The sequence below is a fragment of the Melanotaenia boesemani genome, chromosome 22 (assembly GCF_017639745.1).
Source record: "Melanotaenia boesemani isolate fMelBoe1 chromosome 22, fMelBoe1.pri, whole genome shotgun sequence".
Lineage (NCBI taxonomy): Eukaryota > Metazoa > Chordata > Actinopteri > Atheriniformes > Melanotaeniidae > Melanotaenia > Melanotaenia boesemani.
In genome coordinates this window covers 28,830,936-28,858,340 of record NC_055703.1, presented here as the reverse complement: position 1 = coordinate 28,858,340, position 27,405 = coordinate 28,830,936, and the positions used below count along the sequence as shown (strand labels likewise).

The 27,405-nt window shown below is 46.9% G+C and overlaps 1 protein-coding gene across 5 annotated transcripts in view; it reads left to right on the top strand.

Annotated features, from left to right (window-relative positions):
- LOC121633641 (connector enhancer of kinase suppressor of ras 3-like) overlaps nucleotides 1-27,405 on the top strand; it is a 38,086-nt gene continuing 10,681 nt past the window's right edge. For 3 of the 5 annotated variants that reach the window (XM_041975801.1, XM_041975802.1, XM_041975803.1), the window contains exons 1-8: nucleotides 1-268; nucleotides 3,557-3,608; nucleotides 3,649-3,682; nucleotides 9,945-10,108; nucleotides 17,454-17,656; nucleotides 19,785-19,872; nucleotides 22,299-22,340; nucleotides 23,509-23,628. In XM_041975801.1, coding sequence (XP_041831735.1) covers nucleotides 234-268; nucleotides 3,557-3,608; nucleotides 3,649-3,682; nucleotides 9,945-10,108; nucleotides 17,454-17,656; nucleotides 19,785-19,872; nucleotides 22,299-22,340; nucleotides 23,509-23,628 — 738 coding nt within the window. In that variant the 5' untranslated portion in view covers nucleotides 1-233. Of the gene's footprint in view, nucleotides 269-3,556; nucleotides 3,609-3,648; nucleotides 3,683-7,770; nucleotides 7,844-9,944; nucleotides 10,109-17,453; nucleotides 17,657-19,784; nucleotides 19,873-22,298; nucleotides 22,341-23,508; nucleotides 23,629-27,405 lie in introns of those variants that run through there. The other 2 variants (XM_041975804.1, XM_041975805.1) reach the window with 2 other exon arrangements.

The window sequence follows — 27,405 nt, the reverse complement described above, 5'->3', positions numbered from 1 at the left end:
CACTCATCCCACGCGCTGCTTGTTAGAGAAGCGGATCGTCGGGGTACCTGAGAAATTGGTCTGTGCTGGACTTCCTTCAGGTTTCAGACCGACTGGCGGCTCAGTTCGGCTCAGTTCGTCTCGGTTCGGCTCAGTTCGTCTCGGTTCGGCTCAGTTCGTCTCGGTTCGGACTACACGGAGAAGTTTCGCCGCCTGGGTTCGGCGCAGTTCGTGGACATGGAGTCGGTCAGTAAATGGAGTCCGGATCAGGTGATGAACTGGATCAGAGGTGGGACTTTCTGCTGCTTCGCTTCGGTTTTAGTTATTTTTCTTTATTTTCTGACTTGAAACATCTTCACTGCTCTGTTCCACATCTGGGCCACCAGGGACCAGGTCTTTCCTCTGGTTCGGGGTCTGCAGGATCAATTAGACCAAATCGGACTAGAGTGTTTGTGGCTTTTGACCTGGACCTGGTCTTCAGTTGTCTAAATACGGAATAATCTGTAAACACTCTGTTTTATCTGATCTGGTCCAGCCTCGGGATTCTGGTCCTGATCCTGGAGCTGGTCTGGTCCTGGTCTAAAGTACTCCCAAAACTCCTGAACTGGAGAAAATTGTCCAGGTTTTGTCCCAATCAGTAAAGATATTTCAGGGAACGGGTGGACTCAGGACCCTTTGCCAGAGTTTGGTCTCAGGTGAACTCTGTTGACCCTTTAACTCCGAGCAGCTCCTTGTTTGAAAGCTTGTTGAATAAAGTTGGTACAAACACCAAAATGAATACAGGAATGGGATAAGAAAAGGAAAAGTTGTAAATAATAACAGTAAATCAAATTAAAATGTATGACATTTATTCAATTATGGAAATAAAAATAAAGGTTAAAGGACCAAAAACCCAGAAATAGAGACTGTACCAGAAAACATGTTTGTTTATTTTTCTCAGCTGCTGTAAACAAAGCAGCAGAAGTGTAAATAAAGCTGGAAGCTGCAGGGGAACCAGGCTCTCCATCCTCTGTCCGTCTGGGGGAAGCTGCTGCTGTGGGACGTTTAACGACGGTGGAATACTGTTTGTTCTGACCTGATGCTGGTTTTACTGGCTTTCAGCTTGATGAGGCATCCCGGATCAGCTGACGGATCAGCTGATGGATCAGCTGTGGGGATGGATGGTGGATCTGAGGGCAGACCACCAGATGGATCCTCTTCATGATGTTTGAATGTAAACCAAAACAATCATAAATGTGATGATCATGTAGATCTGAATATAATCTGATTATTGAAACTGGTTTTATCTTCAGGCTTTAGTCCAGTATCAGAGTCTGGTTTGACCAGCTGGTAACCAGCTGGTTACCAGCTGCTCCTGAACGTCTCCCAGTCTGAATGAAACCAGTTCAAAGAAGCTAACTATTTATTTTCAGCAGATAAACGTCAGAAATGGTTTAACCCTTAAAAGAAATCATTTATTTCTGTTTTTATTTTAATCAAACCCATCCAGTATAACCCAGTTTAAACCAGTATAAACTGGTTTAAACCAGTATAATCCAGTTTAAACCAGTATAAACCAGTCTGTAGCAGCACTGCGTGTCAGAACCGTTCGGATGGTATTACAGCGGTCCATGGTGTAAATGCAGCTGATCGTGTAATCACGTCCTCTGGAATCTGGAGGTATTTGTCCATAAACGTCGCTAACGGCGACGATGGAGACTGGAGACAAATCTGGAGCTTCAAGGGTCACTTCAAACCTTCTCCATTTTTTATGATGAAGACACAAATGAAAACATTTTACGTCTGAAATATTCAGGGGAAATAAGTCCTGGTCCAGAGTCCTGGTCCAGCGTCCTGGTCTAATCCTCATGTCTTCACCTTTAACTTTGTTGTGATCGTGTAAAGTGGTCTTCATCAATAGTTCCTACATTTTCCCTCAGATCAGTTCTAGACCTGCTACTGAACCAGTTCCAGTCCTGGTACCAGACCAGTTCAGTTGGATCCAGCTGTATGTGTACAGCGCCGCTTCACATCATCTCATGCTTTACTGATCAGTTCCAGCTAATTGATGATCAATAAGTCTCGTTAAGGAAAACCAGATTGTTTATTTATTTTCTTATTATTTTGATGACTTGTTTATTATTTAATCAGTATTGTTGATTATTGTTTGTTGATGTGCAGCACGTTGGAGACTTGTCTTTGGTTTTAAATAGTAAATAAAGTGGATTAGAGTCTGGACTTGGATCCAGTCCCCCATCCTGAGCTGCAAGAGGCAGCAGTGGAAAGGAAAACCTCAACCGGAACTAGAACCCGGCTCAGGAAGGGCGGCCATCTGCCTGGAACGGTTAGGGTGGTGAGGACAGGAAAAAGAGACCTGCAGACCTCTGGAAGACCTGCAGACATCTGGAAGACCTGTAAACCTCTGGAAGACCTGCAGACATCTGGAAGACCTGCAAACCTCTGGAAGACCTGCAGACCTCTGGAAGACATGTAAACCTCTGGAAGACCTGTAGACCTCTGGAAGACCTGTAAACCTCTGGAAGACCTGCAGACCTCTGGAAGACCTGTAAACCTCTGGAAGACCTGCAGACCTCAGGAAGACCTGTAGACCTCTGGATGACCTGTAAACCTCTGGAAGACCTCCAGACTCCTGGAAGACCTGCAGACTTCTGGAAGACCTGTAGAAAGACTCTTCCCCATTGGCTCGTCTGACCAGCACACCTTCATCTGAGCGCTCTTGTTCCAGCAGCTTTAATGATGATTTAAACGGGATATTAATCTTGATATTTAGGTAAGAATTTCCTTTGTGGAAGATGTTTGCTGGATGTCGGTGAAGTGAAACATCATGTCTGGCAGAGTCGGCCTTCACTGGGTCTGTGGACCAGAACTGGTTTGTCTCTGCTTGGGTTTAACGTCCGTCCAGCTAACTCTGTTTAATGTGCAGAGTTAGCATAGCAGCTAATTTGCACATGTTGTTGCTAGGTAACAGCTGTGATGGGCGCATTGCTGCATCTGCACGGTCCAGCTAGAAAACCTCTGATCTGTGTGAGCATGCACGTAGTGAGCGTGCACGTGGAGAGGTGAACTCCTGTTCCTGTTGGTTGAGTCTGTTCAGGTCTGGAGGAAATCCTCTTTCCGTTCGGACATTGTTTGTATGACTGTGTGAGGGAGAAGTTCTGAATAGTTTCTGTTCCCACTTTTCCTCTCGGACCCCCTCCCTCGTCCTGTTGGGATGGAGGCAGCCCAGCTGGAGTTTGCTGCCAGAATCAGCAGGGATGGCGCTCCAAGATTTTATCCATTAAGACTTTAATTAGAAAAATCTGAAAAAAAAACCAAAAAAACAAAAAAAAAAAAAAAAAAAAACTTGAAAAGAGAATAAAACATGGAGTTCCTGTTCAGAGGGAAGTTCAGAGGGAAGTTCACGTTGCTCCTGTTTGTTCTCATCTTTCCGATAAATGATTAACAGGAGCATTTCTGGAGTTTCACCTCCAGCTTTCTGACCTCACGTGTTCCAGATAGATAATCTGACCCGGTTTAATAGAATCCAGATCTATAAATCCTTCCAGTTACTGTCCCATCAGGAATTCTGTCCCATCAGGAATTCTGCAGACAGATTCTTCATCAACCTGCTGCAGTGGAAGAAGAGCTCAAGAACGTCCAGCTGAGCTCTGGGACAGAGATCTTTATTATGGACGTCTTTCTGGACCCTCATGGTGGTTTGAAGGTGAACGTGACCATTAATAGCAATGTCCATCATCGTCATCCTCGTCATTGTCACCATCATCATCGTCATCGTAATTATCAATATCATCGTCATCATCATCATCGGCCGATAACTTCCTGAGTATTTACCTGTGTAACACCTCTACTAAACATCTGGAAACCTGCTCAGGTTCACTTTTACCTTCTACTGTAGCACAGTTCATCCTCAGATATTACTTTACTCATTCCCAGGACTACTTTACTCATTCCTAGGACTACTTTACTCATTCCTAGGACTACTTTACTCATTCCTAGGACTACTTTACTAATTCCTAGGATTACTTTACTCATTCCTAGGATTACTTTACTCATTCCTAGGACTACTTTACTCATTCATAGGACTACTTTACTCATTCCTAGGACTACTTTACTCATTCCTAGGATTACTTTACTCATTCCTAGGACTACTTTACTCATTCATAGGACTACTTTACTCATTCCTAGGATTACTTTACTCATTCCTAGGACTACTTTACTCATTGCTAGGACTACTTTACTCATTCCTAGGACTACTTTACTCATTCCTGGGATTACTTTACTCATTCCTAGGACTACTTGACTCATTCCTGGGGCTACTTTACTCATTCCTGGGATTACTTTACTCATTCCTAGGACTACTTTACTCATTCCTAGGACTACTTTACTCATTCCTGGGACTACTTTACTCATTCCTAGGACTATTTACTCATTCCTGGGATTACTTTACACATTCCTAGGACTACTTTACTCATTCCTGGGATTACTTTACTCATTCCTGGGATTACTTTACTCATTCCTGGGATTACTTTACTCATTCCTGGGATTACTTTACTCATTCATGGGATTACTTTACACATTCCTAGGACTACTTTACTCATTCCTGGGATTACTTTACTCATTCCTAGGATTACTTTACTCATTCATGGGATTACTTTACTCATTCCTGGGATTACTTTACTCATTCCTAGGATTACTTTACTCATTCATGGGATTACTTTACTCATTCCTAGGACTACTTTACTCATTTATTCCTGGGATTACTTTACTCATTCCTGGGACTACTTTACTCATTCCTAGGACTATTTACTCATTCCTGGGATTACTTTACACATTCCTAGGACTGCTTTACTCATTCCTGGGACTACTTTACTCATTCATGGGATTACTTTACTCATTCCTAGGACTACTTTACCCATTCCCAGGACTACTTTACTCCTTCCTGGGATTACTTTACTCATTCCTAGGACTACTTTACTCATTCCTGGGATTACTTCACTCATTCCTAGGACTACTTTACTCATTCCTAGGATTACTTTACTCATTCCTAGGATTACTTTACTCATTCCTGGGATTACTTTACTCATTCCTAGGACTACTTTACTCATTCCTGGGATTACTTTACTCATTCCTAGGACTACTTTACTCATTCATTCCTGGGATTACTTTACTCATTCCTGGGACTACTTTACTCATTCCTAGGACTATTTACTCATTCCTGGGATTACTTTACTCATTCCTAGGACTGCTTTACTCATTCCTGGGACTACTTTACTCATTCCTAGGACTACTTTACTCATTCATGGGATTACTTTACTCATTCCTAGGACTACTTTACTCATTCCTAGGACTACTTTACTCATTCCTGGGATTACTTTACTCATTCCTAGGACTACTTTACTCATTCCTGGGATTACTTTACTCATTCCTAGGACTACTTTACTTATTCCTAGGATTACTTTACTCATTCCTAGGACTACTTTACTCATTCCTGGGATTACTTTACTCATTCCTAGGACTACTTTACTCATTCCTATGATTACTTTACTCATTCCTAGGACTACTTTACTCATTCCTAGGATTACTTTACTCATTCCTAGGACTACTTTACTCATTCATAGGATTACTTTACTCATTCCTGGGATTACTTTACTCATTCCTGGGATTACTTTACTCATTCCTAGGACTACTTTACTCATTCCTGGGGCTACTTTACTCATTCCTGGGATTACTTTACTCATTCCTAGGACTACTTTACTCATTCCTGGGACTACTTTACTTATTCCTGGGGCTACATTACTCATTCCTGGGATTACTTTACTCATTCCTAGGACTACTTTACTCATTCCTAGGACTACTTTACTCATTCCTGGGACTACTTCATTCATTCCTAGGACTACTTAACTCATTCCTAGGACTACTTTACTCATTCCTGGGACTACTTTACTCATTCCTAGGACTACTTTACTCATTCCTAGGACTACTTTAGTCATTCCTGGGACTACTTTACTCATTCCTAGGACTACTTTACTCATTTCTAATATTACTTTACTTATTCCTAGGACTACTTTACTCATTCCTGGGACTACTTTACTTATTCCTAGAATTACTTCACTCATTCCTAGGACTACTTTACTCATTCCTGGGATTACTTTACTCATTCCTAGGATTACTTTACTAATTGAAACTGGCTGGAGTTTTTCTGGACATTTTCAACCTGTCCTTGCAGCTTGCTTCAGTTCCTGTGTGCCTCAAGTCCTCTATCATTGTGCCTGTGCCAAAAAAATCTCCTGTCACCTGCCTCAATGACTACCGCCCGATCGCTCTGACACCAGTAATCATGAAGTGCTTTGAGAGGACTGTGTCAAGTCACATCAAGGACATCATTCCTGCTACTCTGGACAGATATCAGTTCACCTACAGGGAGAACCGATCGACAGAGGATGCAGTCTCATTGGCACTGCACACAGCTCTGACCCACCTGGAGCATCCTAACACCTACATCAGGGTGTTATTTGTGGACTTCAGTTCAGCTTTCAACACAGTGATCCCGGACAAGCTGACACTGAAACTCCACAACCTCAGACTGTCTAACCCCCTATGCTTCTGGATCAGGGACTTCCTCACTAATAGGCCTCAGGTGGTGAGGATTGGGGACTGTACATCATCCACACGGTTCCTGAGCACAGGCACACCACAGGGATGTGTGCTTAGCCCGGCCCTCTTCACCCTATTCACACATGACTGTTTTGCTATCCATCCCACACACATGGTTCTGAAGTTTGCAGATGACACCACCGTGGTGGGTCTCATATCGGACAACAATGAGACCCTCTACAGAGAGGAGATCCAGCACCTGACAGGATGGTGTTCAGACAACAACCTTGTTCTGAAAACCACCAAGACCAAGGAGGTCATTGTGGACTTTAGGAGATCCAGGAAGATGGAGCACACCCCTGTCCTCATCCATAGGGAGGAGGTGGAGCGGGTGGACAACATCAAGTTCCTGGGCATCCACATTACATCTGACCTCACTTGGTCCGCACACACATCGCACCTGGTGAAGAGGGCCAAACAAAGGCTCTTCTTCCTCAGGAAGCTCAAAAGGACTGGACTCTCCTCTCAGCTTCTGATGAACTTCTACAGAGCCACCATAGAGAGCATCCTCTGTCTTACTCATTCCTAGGACTACTTTACTCATTCCTTGGATTACTTTACTCATTACTAGGATTACTTTCCTCATTCCTAGGATTACTTTCCTCATTCCTAGGACTACTTTACTCATTCCTAGGACTACTTTGCTAATTCCTAGGACTGTTTTACTCATTCCTAGAATTACTTTACTCATTCCCAGGATTGATTTACTCATTCCTAGGACTACTTTACTCATTCCTAGGACTACTTTACTCATTCCTAGGATTACTTTACTCATTCCTAGGATTACTTGACTCATTCCTAGGACTACTTTACTCATTCCTAGGATTACTTTACTCATTTGTGTGGTAACTTTACTTTGTTCCTAGGATTACGTTACTCATTACTAGGAGTATTTTACTCATTCCTAGGACTACTTTACTCATTCCTAGTATTACTTTGCTAATTCCTAGGATTACTTTGCTCATTCTTAGTATTTCTTTATTCATACCTAGGATTACTTTATTCATTCCTAGGACTACTTTACTCGTTTCTGTGGTAACTTTACTTGTACTTATGATTACTGTGTTCCAGGTGAATTTACTTAGACCCAGTAACACACATCCTGGTTCTGAAACCTGAGAAGTAAACCTCTTTAAGAAGAAATTAACCAGGATATTTTGAGGGGAATATAAAAACAGAATGGCTGGATTGTTGAAAAGAAATTCTGAAGGTTTGCTTGGTGCTTGGTCTGGTTTTTGGCTGATGCTTTCTGACTTTAGTGGCTGTATTTTCTGCTCCAGTCTGCTGGTTTAACGATGAACAGATTCAGTCTCGTTTCTGTGGAGCTGTGACATTTTTCATCTGTTGAGGTTGTGATCCATTGTGTGAAACAAACTCGTCTTCCCATCTTAGCTTTTTTTCCTTGTTTTTCTTCAGAAAACATCAAGACCAACAACACAGCTTTTATTCTGTCTTTGGTTTAAACAGATGCAGCCAGTAGAAACGTTCCATCCATGAGATTGGACCCTCTGGAGTGCTGGTTTTGGCCCCTGGGCCACATGTTTGACAGCCCTGGTCTGGTCTGAAGAAGTTCAAAACGTTTACAACCAGTAGAAATAAATAAAATGGTTTCTGCTGTTTGCCCCCCCCCCCCCGGCAGCTGTCGTCCTGCGTGTGTGTCCAAACACAAACAGTTTCTCTGTGACTTTAATGACCACATGCAGAGTTTTCTTCTTCACACCCACTGAGACGCCCACTTCTTCACATCTGCTGGTTGCTGGAGGGTCCATAGGCAGGATGAGCCGGTGGGAATCAAACTACCAATTCAACTTAAACCAGGGTCTAGTTTAAAGCAGATTCCAGTTTAAACCAGATTCCGGTCTAAACCAGATTCCGGTGTAAACCAGGGTCCAGCTGTGGGTTTGACATACATGACCCAGCTCAGCAGGACGGATCTCATCTGAGCCACTAGGTCCAAACTCCATCACTTCCACCTTCTTTTCATTAAAGTCTGAAAGTTTTAGGCCTTCCGGGCTTGAAGCTGCGTGACGCAGAAAGAGGTTCAGTTCAGAACTGAGTTGAGATTGAAATGAACTGGAAGCTGGAAGGATTCCCTGTTTGGATTAGAAACGTTCCCATCTGCTTATCTGGAAGGATCCAGGAGGACATGAGTGAAAGCAAACATGTGGAGATACCAGTTATGAGGAGACACGTAACTTTTACTCCAAACATTTATAATTTATATAGTGTGGTGTATGTTGTGTATGTCGGTGTGTATGTATAGATGGTATTGTAGTTTAAATTTATGCATATACATAAAGAATATAAATTATATCACACAGTGTCTGATAATGTGAATATGAAGAAGTGAGGAGTAAAGCTCACTCTGCTAGGTGAGAAGGCGATTTAAATTCATGGCTTCCGCTTTGTGTTGCTCTTCTGATGCTTTCTGTTTTCTCTTTGTATGCATACTTCTGTCGGACCCGGGAAGCCTGGCTGTGGGGGTCTTTATAAACCAAACAATCAGTGGGAGTCAGAACCAGGACGAGCTGCTGGCTGGTTGATGCTCCTCCACTGATCCAGCAGGGAGGCCTCCTTTATCTCTGCCCCCGTTCAGCGAGGTCCGGGGTCAGGGTTCAGGGCTGGACTCAGAGTGGCGCCACTCAGGCATTAAAGATGGACCCTGCTGCCCCACAGCGGGACTTGGACCTCATATGAAAAAATTCCCAGATGATCCGGTCTAAAACAGGACGTCTGAGTTACATGACTGAGGTCCACAAACCGACGGCGTGTTCCCGGTTGTCTCGTACAACGCCGTGCAAACCAAGACGGATGAAGATCTGTCTGAGAAGCTGCTGCTGAAGTTCAGATGTCGATGGTTCATACAAACCACGTTTGCTTCCTGGCATCTCGCCACAGACGGCTGCAGGAAGCTTGGAGTCGCCTCATTCCTTCATCATCAGCGTTGGAATTTTGCTCATTTAAGTAACACAAACCTCCGCTCATCTTCCTGCAGGATGAGTTTTTTAATCGTTGGGGTTCTGCTGTTGATTGATTGGAGATGATCAAACATCTGTTTGAAAATGTGATGACGGAAGTGTTGGGATGAGCCTGAATTCCGATACCTACTTCATGTGCATGCACCACATTAAGCTCCTCTCCTGACTGTGAGATTTGCAGGATCCAGGTTTGACTTCATGTTGGACAGAAACCAGGACCAGGACTAGATGTTATTCATGATGAAGTCTGGAGCTGCTCATCTTGTACTTATTCTTTCTGAAAGAATTCTGCAGACTTATTGTCTCTGACTTGTCTTCCTGTCTGTCGCTCAGGGCTGGACGACAGCCTTCAGCAGTACATCCCATCCTTCCAGCAGCAGCAGGTAGATGGTGAAAAGCTGCTCAGGTTGTCCCACCAGGAGCTGCTCGCTCTGGGCGTGGTTCGGGTAGGACACCAGGAGCTGGTTCTGGAGGCCGTGGATCTGCTTTGTGCTCTGGTAAGTTCCTGGACTCAGTATCACTCCCTGTTTCAGTATGTCTCGTGCAACCTTTGTTAGGGGCGGCGTGGCTCAGCAAGGAAAAGCAGCCGTCTTGCTGTTGCCGGTTCGATCCTCGGCCAAGTCGAGTTCATGTCAAGGTGTCCTTGGGCAAGACACCAAACCCCTAATTGCTCCTGATGGATCATGGTTAGCGCCTTGAATGGCAGCTTCCACCATCAGTGTGTGAATGTGGTGTATGATGTAAAGCTTTGTGTATCATTCCAGGTACAGTAAAGCGCTTTATAAATACAGACAATTTACCATTTAGGACAGTTTGGTATTGGTGCAGTCACACAATAAAACGTCCTGAGAAGTCTTCTAACAGACTCACTCTGCTAACAGACACACTCTGCTAACAGACGCACTCTGCTAACAGACTCACGCTGCTAACAGACACACTCTGCTAACAGACGCACTCTGCTAACAGAAGCACTCTGCTAACAGACACACTCTGCTAACAGACTCATTCTGCTAACAGACGCACTCTGCTAACAGAAGCACTCTGCTAACAGACGCACTCTGCTAACAGAAGCACTCTGCTAACAGACGCACTCTGCTAACAGACTCACGCTGCTAACAGACACACTCTGCTAACAGAAGCACTCTGCTAACAGACGCACTCTGCTAACAGACTCATTCTGCTAACAGACACACTCTGCTAACAGAAGCACTCTGCTAACAGACGCACTCTGCTAACAGACTCACGCTGCTAACAGACACACTCTGCTAACAGACACACTCTGCTAACAGAAGCACTCTGCTAACAGACGCACTCTGCTAACAGACTCATTCTGCTAACAGACGCACTCTGCTAACAGACTCACGCTGCTAACAGACACACTCTGCTAACAGACTCACGCTGCTAACAGACACACTCTGCTAACAGACACACTCTGCTAACAGACGCACACTGCTAACAGACTCACGCTGCTAACAGACGCACTCTGCTAACAGACGCACTCTGCTAACAGAAGCACTCTGCTAACAGACACACTCTGCTAACAGACTCATTCTGCTAACAGACGCACTCTGCTAACAGACACACTCTGCTAACAGAAGCACTCTGCTAACAGACGCACTCTGCTAACAGACTCACGCTGCTAACAGACACACTCTGCTAACAGACACACTCTGCTAACAGAAGCACTCTGCTAACAGACTCACTCTGCTAACAGAAGCACTCTGCTAACAGACACACTCTGCTAACAGACTCATTCTGCTAACAGACGCACTCTGCTAACAGACACACTCTGCTAACAGAAGCACTCTGCTAACAGACGCACTCTGCTAACAGACTCACGCTGCTAACAGACACACTCTGCTAACAGACACACTCTGCTAACAGAAGCACTCTGCTAACAGACTCACGCTGCTAACAGACGCACTCTGCTAACAGACACACTCTGCTAACAGACGCACTCTGCTAACAGACTCATTCTGCTAACAGACGCACTCTGCTAACAGACTCACGCTGCTAACAGACACACTCTGCTAACAGACTCACGCTGCTAACAGACACACTCTGCTAACAGACGCACGCTGCTAACAGACACACTCTGCTAACAGACACACTCTGCTAACAGACGCACTCTGCTAACAGACTCACGCTGCTAACAGACGCACTCTGCTAACAGACACACTCTGCTAACAGACGCACTCTGCTAACAGACTCATTCTGCTAACAGACGCACTCTGCTAACAGACTCACGCTGCTAACAGACACACTCTGCTAACAGACACACTCTGCTAACAGAAGCACTCTGCTAACAGAAGCACTCTGCTAACAGACTCACGCTGCTAACAGAAGCACTCTGCTAACAGACACACTCTGCTAACAGAAGCACTCTGCTAACAGACGCACTCTGCTAACAGAAGCACTCTGCTAACAGACGCACTCTGCTAACAGAAGCACTCTGCTAACAGACGCACTCTGCTAACAGACGCACTCTGCTAACAGACTCATTCTGCTAACAGACGCACTCTGCTAACAGACGCACTCTGCTAACAGACTCACGCTGCTAACAGACACACTCTGCTAACAGAAGCACTCTGCTAACAGAAGCACTCTGCTAACAGAAGCACTCTGCTAACAGAAGCACTCTGCTAACAGACACACTCTGCTAACAGACGCACTCTGCTAACAGACTCACTCTGCTAACAGACTCACTCTGCTAACAGACGCACTCTGCTAACAGACTCACTCTGCTAACAGAAGCACTCTGCTAACAGACACACTCTGCTAACAGACACACTCTGCTAACAGACACACTCTGCTAACAGAAGCACTCTGCTAACAGAAGCACTCTGCTAACAGACACACTCTGCTAACAGACACACTCTGCTAACAGACGCACTCTGCTAACAGACTCACTATGCTAACAGACGCACTCTGCTAACAGACGCACTCTGCTAACAGACTCACTATGCTAACAGACGCACTCTGCTAACAGACTCACTATGCTAACAGACACACTCTTCTAACAGACGCACTCTGCTAACAGACGCACTCTGCTAACAGACGCACTCTGCTAACAGACGCACTCTGCTAACAGACTCACTCTGCTAACAGACGCACTCTGCTAACAGACGCACTCTGCTAACAGACGCACTCTGCTAACAGACTCACTCTGCTAACAGAAGCATTTAGCTAACAGACGCACTCTGCTAACAGACGCACTCTGCTAACAGACTCACTCTGCTAACAGACGCATTTAGCTAACAGACGCACTCTGCTAACACCCACATTTGGATAAAGCTGTTGCATCCCTGGTCTGTAGGAACTTTAGACATAACAAGCTGTGTGTCTCCACTTTATTCCTGTTCCCAAGAAAGGCCACCTACACATTATGACTCAGAATTCAAAGCAGCACTTTATCATCCTCAAAACAAGAAACATAAAAATTCTAAAACAATTATAGATGTCCTGATTGAAGAAAACTAAATTTGAGCCTTGACTCGTTTAGGTCAGTGTTTTCACCCAAAGTTGACAGCTTTGCTCTTAGGAGGGTGAAACCTGCCACCGTGAAAACATTTGGGACTCAGTTCTCGCCATGTGCTGACATGTTGACACAAGCTGCTCCAAATGTGCACATCTGTTGAAAAGGACGTAAATATTTAAGACTGCGTCAGTCCAGGATTCAAGATCTTTATTGTCATTATTCAAGCACAAAGAAATTTTGAGGAGTCTCTCGGCTGAAACACACATAAATAAGAAAATAGAAATATAACAGGCACAAATAAATAAGTACAAATAAAGATCTAAATGATCTAAAAGCTTTCAGAACACATCTATCTTACCAGGAAATGGGAGAATTCCCAGCAGACAGGAATATTTACAGGCTGGATAAAGTTCATCCTTGTGCAAGGATGGAGATCTCTGTGTGTGTGTGTGTGTGTGTGTGTGTGTGTGTGTGTGTGTGTGTGTGTGTGTGTGTGTGTGTGTGTGTGTGGAGGGGTGGGTGCATGTGTGAGAGTACTGTGGGGGGTGTACGTGTTGAACTACAGGGGGCTGTTAACAGAAGGTTACATGAGATTTAACAGGTTTATTTAAAATAAAATGGAGGTCCGGAGCACGGTGTGACGTATCTGAGCATCATCTGGACGTGCCGAGGTCCTCATCTGCTGAACGTTTGATTTCAGACTTTAAAGTTGTCTCTTTGACCACACGGTCTGATAGCAGCACCGTCCAGCAATCCTCGCTGAGGACAGTAAACAAACCAACAAAAAGTTCCTTCAACCAGGAAAGTTCTTGCCTGAACCAGCTGGAGCTCTGAAGGCCACAGAGCCCTCAGTCAGCTGTTTCTGAGCTTGCAGTCAAAAGGGGGATTTACAGCCGGGGCTGAGCTGTAACGGTCTGACTGGTCTGAATGGGATCCAGCAGCCTTTTGAAATGGAGACTGATGCACTGTTGTTTCTGACAAAAGGTGGAAATAAAGGACAGAAAACAGCCGACACAGTAGTCATCGCCACAGCTTCTGTCTGATAAATCACTGCTTCAACATCCAACGTTTAATTCAGCATCTCGGCTCACAGCAGGCGTTAAAGGTCTGAGTTCGTTTATACAACTGGATTGTCCTCCATTTAATGACCAGGTTTTCGTCCCATGAGAGATTAACCCAAAAAATCTCTTTATTTCATTATGAAGCCAGAAATTATGAAAATAAGTCGCTCATGGTGAGCTTCCTGTGACATCACACCTAAACGGCCCAATCAGCTGCAGTCCAACAGTCCACATCAGTGGGAGCAGTTTCCTGGTCAGGAGACGTGGATGTGGACTGACTGCAGGAAACAGATGTGACCCCTCCCACCTCCCCTAACACACACACAAACATGGTGTTCAGCGTGTGTTTTGGTCCAGAAGTCACATGATAAGTTTTCCATCTTGTGCTGTCAAAAGAAAAAAAAAGACATTTCTGAACGTCTTAAAACAAGTCCGAGTCCAAGTCCCATCTACAGAACACGGGCCCTACGTTTCACACCACAAAGCCAATTCTCTGATCTCTAACCAATCAGAGCGGAGCGCTGACAACAGCGTGGAGAAAAGCACGGCTGCGACCTTCTGACCCCGACCAGAGAAACCCGCTGGTCTGGTCACTGATCACACTTAATGTTATGTGAAGTCCTGCTCGCTCACAAAGTCCGGTCTGCACCAGGTCCGGTCTGCACCAGGTCCAGTCTGTACGGGTCCGGTCTGCTCCAGATCCGGTCAGCACCAGGTCCCATCTGTACGGGTCCGGTCTGCTCCAGGTCCGGTCAGCACCAGTACGGGTCCGGTCTGCTCCAGGTCCGGTCAGCACCAGGTCCCGTCTGTACGGGTCCGGTCTGCTCCAGGTCCGGTTAGCACCAGGTCCCATCTGTACGGGTCCGGTCTGCTCCAGGTCCGGTCAGCACCAGGTCCCGTCTGTACGGGTCCGGTCTGCTCCAGGTCCGGTCAGCACCAGGTCCAGTCTGTACGGGTCCGGTCAGCACCAGGTCCGGTCTGCACGGGTCCAGTCAGCACCAGGTCCGGTCTGCACGGGTCCGGTCTGCTCCAGGTCCGGTCAGCACCAGGTCCAGTCTGTACGGGTCCGGTCAGCACCAGGTCCGGTCTGCACGGGTCCGGTCTGCACGGGTCCAGTCAGCACCAGGTCCGGTCAGCACCAGGTCCGGTCTGCACGGGTCCGGTCTGCTCCAGGTCCGGTCAGCACCAGGTCCGGTCTGCACAGGTCCGGTCAGCACCAGGTCCAGTCTGTACGGGTCCGTTCAGCACCAGGTCCGGTCTGCACGGGTCCGGTCAGCACCAGGTCCAGTCAGCACCAGGTCCCATCTGTACGGGTCCGGTCAGCACCAGGTCCGGTCTGCACGGGTCCGGTCAGCACCAGGTCCCATCTGTACGGGTCCGGTCTGCTCCAGGTCCGGTCTGCACTGGTCCGGTCAGCACCAGGTCCGGTCTGCACGGGTCCGGTCAGCACGGGTCCGGTCAGCACCAGGTCCAGTCAGCACCAGGTCCGACACTCAGAAAAGGAAAGAAATAAAGGCCTTAGAGTTTTCCTAAACACATAATTATAAAAACAGGTGAAGCTGGAACTAGTAGAGCAAGATAAGCAGCGTTTACCAGCCTGGTAAACTACCGACTAACCAGAGTAACCAGCCCCAAAGTTAACGTCCATTAGCTTCTATAACACCAGGCTGTCTCCGGTAGAAAGGGGTTGGCTTGGTAGCTCCAGCTGTGGTCCGGGGAAGCAGAGGGATGCAGGAAGGTCAGTGGACCCGGCGGAGTCCAGAAACCCATCACACATCATTTCCTGCATGATGGCCACTAAAACGGCCGACTCTGATAGAGATCCTCGGAAGCAGAGCGGAGCAAGTGGCAGAGACATCCAGGTGGGGGTCTGATATGAGCTTATCCCAGTCTGGAGGCTGCTGCCAAACAGACTGGTTTCCATCTGTAGAAAGAAAGAATTTCTGTAAACGACCCGTCCCCAGGAAGCGGCGGCATTCCCGCCGGTCGCAGCCTGCTTTCCTCCACCGGTCCGGACGTTTGGTCCGGGACAACGTTGGGATGCAGTCACACGGGTTCCTGGTCCGGCCCAAAGAAGCGAGCTCTGCTCCGGTTTTTCAATAAATATAAAAAAGATGTAAATAAATAGATCGGAGTCATTAATGAGATGAAAAGTAAATCAATAAAAAGCTGGTTTGTAGAAAATAACTAGATCAAAGGAACTAGTTTAAACTTGTTCTGAACATCTGGATGAATTTTCTGCTTCACATTGAAGAAATTAAACCATTTTTTCTAGATTTTTAACTGCGGAAAAAAACTGGAAACTCATTTTTTACTTTGTTATTTGCAGCCAGTTTAAGGATGGAGAAAGTTTTCCAGAGATTCCGTTTGGTCCCTGATGGAAGGATCCGGAAGTTTGGGTCTTTTAATAAAAGGTGGATGTTTGGATGTTTCATGTGTTCACCGCTGACTTGTTGACGTGGGGATGATGATGAGCTGCTGCAGCTCTTCCTGCTGCCGTCTTTAACAGGATCTGGAGGGTTTTCAGGTGACGTGGTGTCATGTTTGGTTAGGGCGGAGAGAGTCGACAGGTGGAGCGCTGGTCTGGCTCGGAGCGTCGGCTGCTGCCCGAGGCGGCGCGTTCACACGGCAAACGGCTGACTTATTGAACCTGTTGGGATGATCGGCTGCTCTTATTAATGTCGGGAATGTTTGTTAAAAGCTGATCCTGTGAGGACACGTCGCAGTTCAGCAGCTTCAACACGTTAAATTCTCTGGCAGCTTCCCAGAGTCCGTGTTGGGACACGTTTGTCTTCATGGTGCGAGTCGGAGGTTTGATTCCTTCTGCTGGTTTCAGCTGATTGTCACAACGTGTCTTTTATTTGTTAAAACTGGAAATGAACAGATTAAAAATCAACAGTATTTCAGTGTTTCAAGTAATATTGGATATATGGAATATATAAAGAATTAAATACAGTATATAGTTAAATACATACATTTTTTAAATAAATTAGTAAATTCATTTAAATAATTTAATGTGTTTTTTTTTTAAAGAAATTTACTTAAATAGCTGCAGGAAACATGAATTTCCTGGTTAAAGTAATCATGGATTAATTTAAATTGTGACTGCAGTACACCGTGACATCTGACTGGTTAACATCAACCCCGCCCACCAGGTCTGATTGGCTGACAGTTAAAATTAGTTCATGTTCTGTGAATAATTCATATAATGCAATTTTTAGGTAAAATGAAACAATATTGTAAAGAATTGATGATATATTGGAAGCATGGAGAGACGTATTGATCAGTGTGTCCTTCCATCAGAACTATGGCGTGGAGTCGGACCAGCTGAAGACTCTGGTGGGGAAGATGCGAACGGCTCACCACAACCTGAGCGGCGCCGTGTCACAGCGCCGGAAGAACCCCGCCTACCAGAACAAAAACTCCCATCAGCCCTCCAACCACTTCCTGACAGCCATAATGGAGCTAATTGGAGCGGCCAAGAGCCTGCTGGCCTGGCTGGACAGGTACGAGTCGTCCACATGGACGGGTACGAGTCGTCCACATGGACGGGTACGAGTCGTCCTCAATAACGGTTACGAGTCCACATGGACGGGTACGAGTCTTCCACATGAACGGGTACAAGTCGTCCACATGGACGGGTACGAGTCGTCCACATGGACGGGTACGAGTCCACATGGACAGGTACGCGTCGTCCACATGGACGGGTACGAGTCCACATGGACAGGTACGCGTCGTCCACATGGACGGGTACGAGTCCACATGGACGGGTACGAGTCGTCCACATGGACGGATACGCGTCATCCACATGGACAGGTACGAGTCCACATGGACGGGTACGCGTCGTCCACATGGACAGGTACGAGTCCACATGGACAGGTACGAGTCCACATGGACGGGTACGCGTCGTCCACATGGACGGGTACGAGTCCACATGGACGGGTACGCATCGTCCACATGGACGGGTACGAGTCGTCCACATTAATGGGTACGAGTCCACATAGACAGGTACGCGTCGTCCTCATGGACAGATACAAGTCGTCCACATTAACCGGTACGAGTCCACATAGACGGGTACGAGTCGTCCACATGGACGGATACGAGTCATCCTCATGGACAGGTACGAGTCCACATGGACGGGTACGCGTCGTCCACATGGACGGGTACGAGTCCACATGGACAGGTACGAGTCCACATGGACGGGTACGCGTCGTCCACATGGACAGGTACGAGTCCACATGGATGGGTACGCGTCGTCCACATGGACAGGTACGAGTCCACATGGACGGGTACGCATCGTCCACATGGACGGGTACGAGTCGTCCACATTAATGGGTACGAGTCCACATAGACAGGTACGCGTCGTCCTCATGGACAGATACAAGTCGTCCACATTAACCGGTACGAGTCCACATGGACGGGTACGAGTCGTCCACATGGACGGATACGAGTCATCCTCATGGACAGGCACGAGTCCACATGGACGGGTACGCGTCGTCCACATGGACAGGTACGAGTCCACATGGACAGGTACGAGTCCACATGGACGGGCACGCGTCGTCCACATGGACAGGTACGAGTCCACATGGACGGGTACTCGTCGTCCACATGGACGGGTACGAGTCCACATGGACGGGTACGCGTCGTCCACATGGACAGGTACGAGTCCACATGGACGGGTACGCGTCGTCCACATGGACAGGTACGAGTCCACATGGACGGGTACGAGTCCACATGGACGGGTACGTGTCGTCCACATGGACGGGTACGAGTCCACATGGACGGGTACGCGTTGTCCACATGGACGGGTACGAGTCCACATGGACGGGTACGCGTCGTCCACATGGACGGGTACGAGTCCACATGGATGGGAACACGTCGTCCACATGGACAGGTACGAGTCCACATGGACGGGTACGAGTCCACATGGACGGGTACGCATCGTCCACATGGACGGGTACGAGTCGTCCACATGGACGGGTACGAGTCCACATGGACGGGTACGAGTCATCCTCATGGACAGGTACGAGTCCACATGGACGGGTACGCGTCGTCCACATGGACAGGTACGAGTCCACATGGACAGGTACGAGTCCACATGGACGGGTACGCGTCGTCCACATGTACAGGTACGAGTCCACATGGACGGGTACGCGTCGTCCACATGGACGGGTACGAGTCCACATGGACGGGTTCGCGTCGTCCACATGGACGGGTACGAGTCCACATGGACAGGTACGAGTCCACATGGACGGGTACGCGTCGTCCACATGGACGGGTACGAGTCCACATGGACAGGTACGAGTCCACATGGACGGGTACGAGTCCACATGGACGGGTACGCGTCGTCCACATGGACAGGTACGAGTCCACATGGACGGGTACGCGTCGTCCACATGGACGGGTACGAGTCCACATGGACGGGTTCGCGTCGTCCACATGGACGGGTACGAGTCCACATGGACGGGTACGCGTCGTCCACATGGACGGGTACGAGTCCACATGGACGGGTAGCCCTGTATAAAGCTGTAAAGAGTTCAGAAGACCTGACTGTAGTTTGGACTGAGCTTTGTAATGTGGCTGTTCAGACTCTGATGGTTGAGTCAGGATCAGTAACTTTGATCTTTCCATCAGGACTCCTCTCACCACCGCCAGCGACTTCACGTCCACCAAAGGCAGAATAATCCAGCTGTGTTTGGAGCTCACCTCCACCGTCCAGAAGGTTAGTGATGCTCACATTCATCTTTCTCAGAAACTGTTCACAGATGTGGATGTGTCGAGATGCAGAAACCTCTGCAGCAGCAAGTCCCGCAGCGAGTCGCCTTCCTGCAGGTTCCTGATAAGGTTCCCGCCTCCCTGCAGGTTCCTAAATAGGTTCCCGCAATCGGTCGCCTCCCTGCAGGTTCCTGATGAGGTTCCCGCCTTCCTGCAGGTTCCTAAATAGGTTCCCGCAATCGGTCGCCTCCCTGCAGGTTCCTGATAAGGTTCCCGCCTCCCTGCAGGTTCCTAAATAGGTTCCCGCAATCGGTCGCCTCCCTGCAGGTTCCCGCCTCCCTGCAGGTTCCTAAATAGGTTCCCGCAATCGGTCGCCTCCCTGCAGGTTCCTGATAAGGTTCCCGCCTCCCTGCAGGTTCCTAAATAGGTTCCCGCAATCGGTCGCCTCCCTGCAGGTTCCTGATGAGGTTCCCGCCTTCCTGCAGGTTCCTGATGAGGTTCCCGCCTTCCTGCAGGTTCCTGCAGCTGGTTACCTCTCTGCAGGTGCCGTCAGGGTTTCTGGGGCGTCGTTGTCATCCCTTCAGCGTGTTTCCAGCCAGCTGTTTCTCCGACCGCAGGAGGACTGCTTGTTTCTCTGGAAGGTGTTTCTTGTCTCCACCCTCTGCTCTCACTCTCCTTCAGACTCAAATATTTGTTTTCCCACTGACTGCTCCTTGTTCCTCTCCAGTTAGCACTACGTCGAGTTCTCCCCAAAGAGATTAGGCAGGTAGAAAAGATCAGAAAGGAACCCGTTCAGATAAATAAGCACAAATCTTTACAATTAAAACAAGTCCTAAAGCAGACGTTAAAATTGGAAGATTCAAGGGTTCAAAAGAAGGATTTACAGAATGTAGAAAGGTATATAAATGTCATAAATAAAACTTAAATAGACACAGTAGAAAAACAAACTGCAGTTTATTTCTTTTGGCTCATTAATTTATTTATTTACATTTTTCTTTTTTGTTGTGATTACAACAGAGGAGATTTGATGTTCTAACTGGAGGTGACACTTGATTAAAATATTAATCTAATTACAGGCTCTGTAATCAATTAATTTCAATTAATTGCATTTTAATCGCATATTAATATTTGCCCCAAAAAGGAACATATTTTATTTTAAATGTATTTTATTGGGCGACTGCATCAAATAATAGACACAGAAATTAATATTGTAAACTCAGCTCTGGTAATGTCTGGAAAAATTTATTATATTTTAATTCAAAACAGCAGAAGAAGAAATAAAAAAGTTTCCCAGCCAAAACTGACCTAAAGTTGAAGTTTATATTTAAGTACTTTAACTAGCAGCTGTTTAACTAACTGTTCTCTGATGAAGGCTGTTCAGCATGTTACAGAACTTTTTAAATCTTTTCCTCCACACTCGTCATTGCTAGGCACTAATATATGACGACAAGCTAGGCAGGTTCAGCCAGCAGCAGCTTTGGGTCATGAAGATGGGACTGATGCTGGAACCTGGGACTGAGCTGGACGCTGGGACTGGTGCTGGGACTGATGCTGGGACTGATGCTGAGACTGATGCTGGGGGCTGGGACTGATGCTGGGACTGATGCTGGGACTGAGCTGGATTCTGGGACTGGTGCTGGGACTGATGCTGGGACTGATGCTGGGGGCTGGGACTGATGCTGAGACTGATGCTGGGGGCTGGGACTGATGCTGGGACTGTGCTGGATGCTGGGACTGATGTTGGGACTGATGCTGGGGGCTGGGACTGATGCTGGGACTGTGCTGGATGCTGGGACTGATGCTGGGACTGATGCTGGGGGCTGGGACTGATGCTGGGACTGAGCTGGATTCTGGGACTGGTGCTGGGACTGATGCTGGGACTGATGCTGGGGGCTGGGACTGATGCTGGGACTGAGCTGGACGCTGGGACTGGTGCTGGGACTGATGCTGGGACTGATGCTGGGGGCTGGGACTGATGCTGGGACTGAGCTGGACGCTGGGACTGGTGCTGAGAGCCGGATGCTGCTTGAGGACCAAGGTTCTAATGTGTTCTTTTGTACGGGGGCTCTGCAGCAACTGCTGCTAAGCCACAAAGTTGCTAAGTTGTTAGCCGAGCGTGTGCACCAGTGTAATCAGTGCATCAGGATATCATTCCGTGGCAAACGTTTGGCATTGTTTGGAATTCAAACTAAGATTATATGCATTCATTTTTCTGTAATTAATTAATAGCAATTAACATGTTAAAGTCCCACCCCCAGTTCTAACAGATGTCCAGTTTTCTCTCTGATTATTTCAGATAACATGTTGAGCTTCATCCGTCTTGTTGTCTCTTTTCTGCTAAACACAAAAGCAGGTGTTTCAGGGAAACCTGGATCTACTGAGAGCGGGCCTGTTTTTCATGTTGTACCAGACTGACTGTGTCTCTGATTCCAGGACTGCACTGTCTATGAGATGGAAGAGAAGATTTTGGAGGTGGTGAGTTCAGCTTCTTCTTCTCTGATTCATGAGGACACAAGCACACACTTCCTCTTCCTGTCCGGGTGTGTGGAAAGCTGCAGCTTTGTTTATTCAGATCAGGATCGTCCCGTTCCTGTCTTAGATAACACTTCCTGTTGGTGACCATGTTTTTCCATCACTTTTCCCTCTCTTTTTCTCTCTGTTAGCAAGAAAACGTGTATTTACATTTAGCCAGAGTGAGAGTAAAAAGAATGACATCATGTAATAACTCTTTAAAGGCCTGTTGTGTCATACATACGTAACCCTAACCCTACATACATGATGCAGACAGCTTCATGGATCTATAGCTTGACTTTAATCTGAGCCTTGGCTTCTGCCCCCTGGTGGACACCTCTTGCACTACAATAATGATGATAAAGGGTGATAAGATGAGTCCAGAAGAAGAGTTGGACCAAATAAAGCAGATTTAATTAGAGCCAGGTTAATTTTTCCTTCCTCTACTAGATGATATTTTCATGATTTTTATTTTGGTGTGTTTTATCTGTCTGTTGTTTTTCTGGGCCACAGCTCACCTGCAAAAGACATGCATATCTCAGTGTGACTTCTCCCTGGTTAAATAAAGGTTAAAAAAACAACTTCTTTTTTTTATTTTTCCACTTTGATATTATCACAGCCAACCAATCAGAGAGCAGAACACTCCTTTTGCTCCCGAGGTTTAAAAATCCACCAGGACATAAAACCTGCAACAGAAACCAGAAGCAGGAGTTGTTCCTACATCAGGTTCCTGTTTTCCTGCTTCAGTTCTGGACTTCTGGTCTCTGTGATGATGTCATATGGTTCAGTTCAGTTTGTGTAAAACCAGGACTTTCACCGGTCTGGCAGGGCTTTTCTGTCCTGCTGGGTCAGACAGCGAAACGATTAAAACCAGGACAGACTGGTTTCATTCCCAGAAGAACTCATTCCCGAAGTGAAAGCAGAAGGTTTTCTATAAATGATGATTCAGTTTTCTAATTCGGTCCTGGATCTGCTGAACCTGCAGCTGGGTGCTAGATATGCTCCAGCTTCAGCGGCACCCTCTTGGTTTTCCTCTTAGTATTTCTTTTAGGTTGTTTTTTACTCTACGCATCCAGGTGAAGATTCCCAGATTTCCTAGAAAAGGATCCTGAACTTTCCTCCTGTGTTTCAGGCTCAGGCTCTGAACGGGATCTGTGAGAAGACTCTCCAAACGACCGCTGACCCCTCCACGAAAGAGCTGTCCTGTCTGGAGGAGGTTCACATCACCAGCATCAAGCCTGGGGAGGGACTGGTGAGTTCACGGAGACCATAAGGAGACCAGGTCCAGACCCGGCTCTGGCTGCTGTCATTGTAGAAATTTACTGAAATTGTTAAATGGACCGGCGCCGACTTCCATATCAGACCTGCTAGATCGTTTTTTCTAACTCATCCGTTTGGATGTTATTTAATCTTGAAATTCGGCATAATTAGGGGCGTGTCCATTTGATTGACAGGGATCTAATATCCGTGGAAAGAAGGGAGAGTGCAGCTTAACCGCGGTTTTTAGTCGGCTAACAGCGCGCCTTAGCTTTAGCCCGCCTACCTCTGTTAGCTGGTTAGCTACCGTTAGCTCCGAGTTAGCGTAGTTAGCTCTTAGCTACAGGCAGCTCGGAGTTGATAGACGTCAATCATCCACCCACACCTTCACAGTCCCCCTCTCAGCTCCACCTCTTTGCTTAGTTTCGTATTTTCCGGGAATGACGACACGCGTGACGCTGCCAAGATGGCGACGGTGGGAACCGCCCAATGAGCTTCAATTCAGCTCTTCAGAGACCTACAGGTGACGTCACGGAGGCTCCGCCCATCTTTTATATACAGTCTATGGTTCAGACAAACGTGTGTGTGCTGTTCACGCTTTCCGAAGACAGCGACTCCTGACACGGTTCAAGGTTTTATGTGTTTTCCTTCACTGATCATGTCAAAATGGTAATACGTCAGATATTCATCCGATTGTTTTAGTGATCATCATCCTTTATTCGTGGCATGTAAATGGACAAACAACGCCACCGTTTCACGCCAATGCAGGTAAACTAATCTACTCAAGGGTCTACCTGTTGGAGCTGAACCGCGCCCAACCAGATCCATCAGAGGTGCTTCTTCACGCTGGATCTCCAATGGAGCGAATACGAGGGCACACAAGGAAGCGGATACGAAGGAAAAGAGGGTCCAGAGGAGGGATACGGAACAGATTAAGGAGGAGCGTTACGGCTACCTGCCATAACTCTAACGTGCGATCGCTTCAGAACAAGACAGACGAGCCTGCATCATTACTGGAGTCTGATCCGGATTATAAATGAACCAGTTTGTTCTGTTTCACGGAGACATGGTTCTCTCTGGATGTGATTTTCACCTGGACGGTTTTAACATCATTCGCTTTGACAGAGATGCAGTAAGAACGTGGAAGTGTGTTGGGGGCGGAGTCTGCATGGCTGTTAACAGCGAGTGGGCAACAACTCTGACAGTCAGACCAGAGCTGGAAACATTATGAACATACGACTGTGTCGTTTAGACCACATTATCTGCCAGAGGATTCTCCCAGATCCCTGTGATCCTAGTGTTCGTCCCAGGACCTGACTTTAACCGAGCTGCTGAACACATCACTGACGGCTACAACAGAGCTGGTCTGACTGGAGAGCAGCCAGAGTTCCTACTGGGGGATTTTAACAGGTGTGACATCACCTCACATCTGCCCACTTTAGAGCAATATGTCACAACCCCACCAGAACGCAGAACCTACTGGACATGTCCTACAGCAACGTCCCAAACGCATATGTCTCAAAACCACGCCCACCGTCATCCTGCTACTCCCGAAATATAACAGCTGGAAACAGGTGAAGCCATCACAACAACCACTAGAGTCTGGGATGGAGATGCAGCTGAAACATTAAGGGCTGTTCTGAGCTGAGAAACTGGGACTTGTTTTTTAATGATGGGGGGATTTTAACAGGATAACAGACATACTGACCTCATATTTTATTTTGTGAGGACATTATTACACCTAGCAAGAAAATAACCGTTCAACCTAATAATAAAAAATGGATTTCAAAAGACATGAAAACCTGCCTTGTTCAGAAGAGAAGGCGTTTTTAGATGGTGACAAGGTCAGGGTGCAGGAACTGGAAAAGGAGTTCAGAAGGAAGGCCAGGAAGGCTCAGATCAACGATAAGCACAGGGTGGAGCAAGTTGACATCTGGTAATGTGAGAGAGGCTTGGCAGGGGTTGAACATCATGATGGACAGAGCCCCCGAACCCACACTATCCGACCAGCCAGATCCTGCCTCCTTTGCTCAGCACTTAGACAATTTTTTCACCCGTTTCAGCCACAACACACCAACCACCTGGAGCCCCAGCCCCTCCTACCACACCATCACTGCTGATTAACAGCTGTTGGCCTCCATGCTACGTAAGGTGAACCCACACAAGGCCTCTGGTCCTGACAGGCTGAGAGTCAGGGTGCTCAAGGACTGCTCCACTCAGCTATATGGAGTCCTCACCAGGCTTTTCCAGCACCTTCTGGACTCTGGTCCCATCCAGTGGAAGAAGTCCACCATTATCCCAGTGCCTAAAAAGCCCCACCGAAGGACCTGAAGGATTACCGGCCGGTTGCCCTCACAGAGAGAGAGTTGTGTGTCATCAGCATTCAAATATGCTGTCAGACAAAACTGATCCATTTCAGGTTGCCTACAGGGAGAAACATGGTGCAGAGGATGCAAGTCTCACACAAACAGCTGGATTCTGCACATCCTCACACTAGGATTTTATTCATGGACTCTTCTGGTTTTAACACCGTCCACCGGCTCTGACCTGCAGGTCCACCCACACTGATTTTATGGATTAGGAACTTTTTAAAGGACTCAACAGGTTCTTTTTAATGGTTTTAAATGTGGAACATCTGTTTTAAACACAGGACTGCCCCAGGACTGCGTTTGGTCTCCTGTCCTCTTCTCTGCTGTAATGTGTGATTTTAGAGGTTCGTGGTGGTCGGCAGATGAAACACACAAAGTCAGAGTGCTAGAATAAGTGTGTCAGGTTTATTCCCCGCAGCTCATGACATTCATCATTACATCTCAATGGGTTCAGCCTTATAAGCATAGCATAGCATAGCTTGCCCTACCTTTGACACGGACTGGAGAGCCAACAGTCCCGGTAGAGTGGCTTAGAAAACCCCGGCTGGGCGTTCGTATACGTAACCCGCAGCAGACTCTACCGAGATGTGGGATTTCCCCGTCTTTATACTTATTTAGAAAAAACACAACATCGCATGAGAGAGAGGATGGCCGGTCCTTCCCACAGGCGAGGATGAGTCCTGAGATCCTGTCTTGTAAACATATTTACAAGACACCCTTTTCTCACCCTTCCAAAGATAGGCAGTTACACAGTTCCCAAAACAAGCAGAATAATATAACAAAAACAGTATGCAGGTGGTCACTTGGGACAAAACAAGCAGTTATATAATATAATAGCATGAAAGTGGGCATTTTAGGACACAAATTAGATATTCCCATATCATTCCACCTCTGGCCTAAAATGGCCTTAATTCATAAAACCTTCCAAAACAAGCAGTTATATAACCCCAATAGCATACAGGTGGGCATTTTAGGACACAAATTAGATATTCCCATATCATTCCACCTCTGGCCTAAAATGCCATTAATCCATAAAACCTCCACCTTCCCACATGACATCCAATAATTCCATCAAAAACCTGCACATGCAAACAGTATGCAGCTGGTCACTTGGGACAAAACAAGCAGTTATATAACACCAATAGTATACAGATGGTCATTTTAGGACACAAATTAGATATTCCCATATCATCTGCCGACACCAACAACATCACCTGTAGAGGAGAAGGAACATGACTTTTTAAGTCGCGGATGACATGGTCCTGGTGGCCCACCTGACCGACACCCAAGCTCTGAGGACCAGCAGACCGTCAGCAGTCTGGTCCAAACCTTGTATCTGGAGCTCAATATTACCAAGACCAAGGAGACAACTCTCCATCACCTCTGTTCACACCCATCAGCAT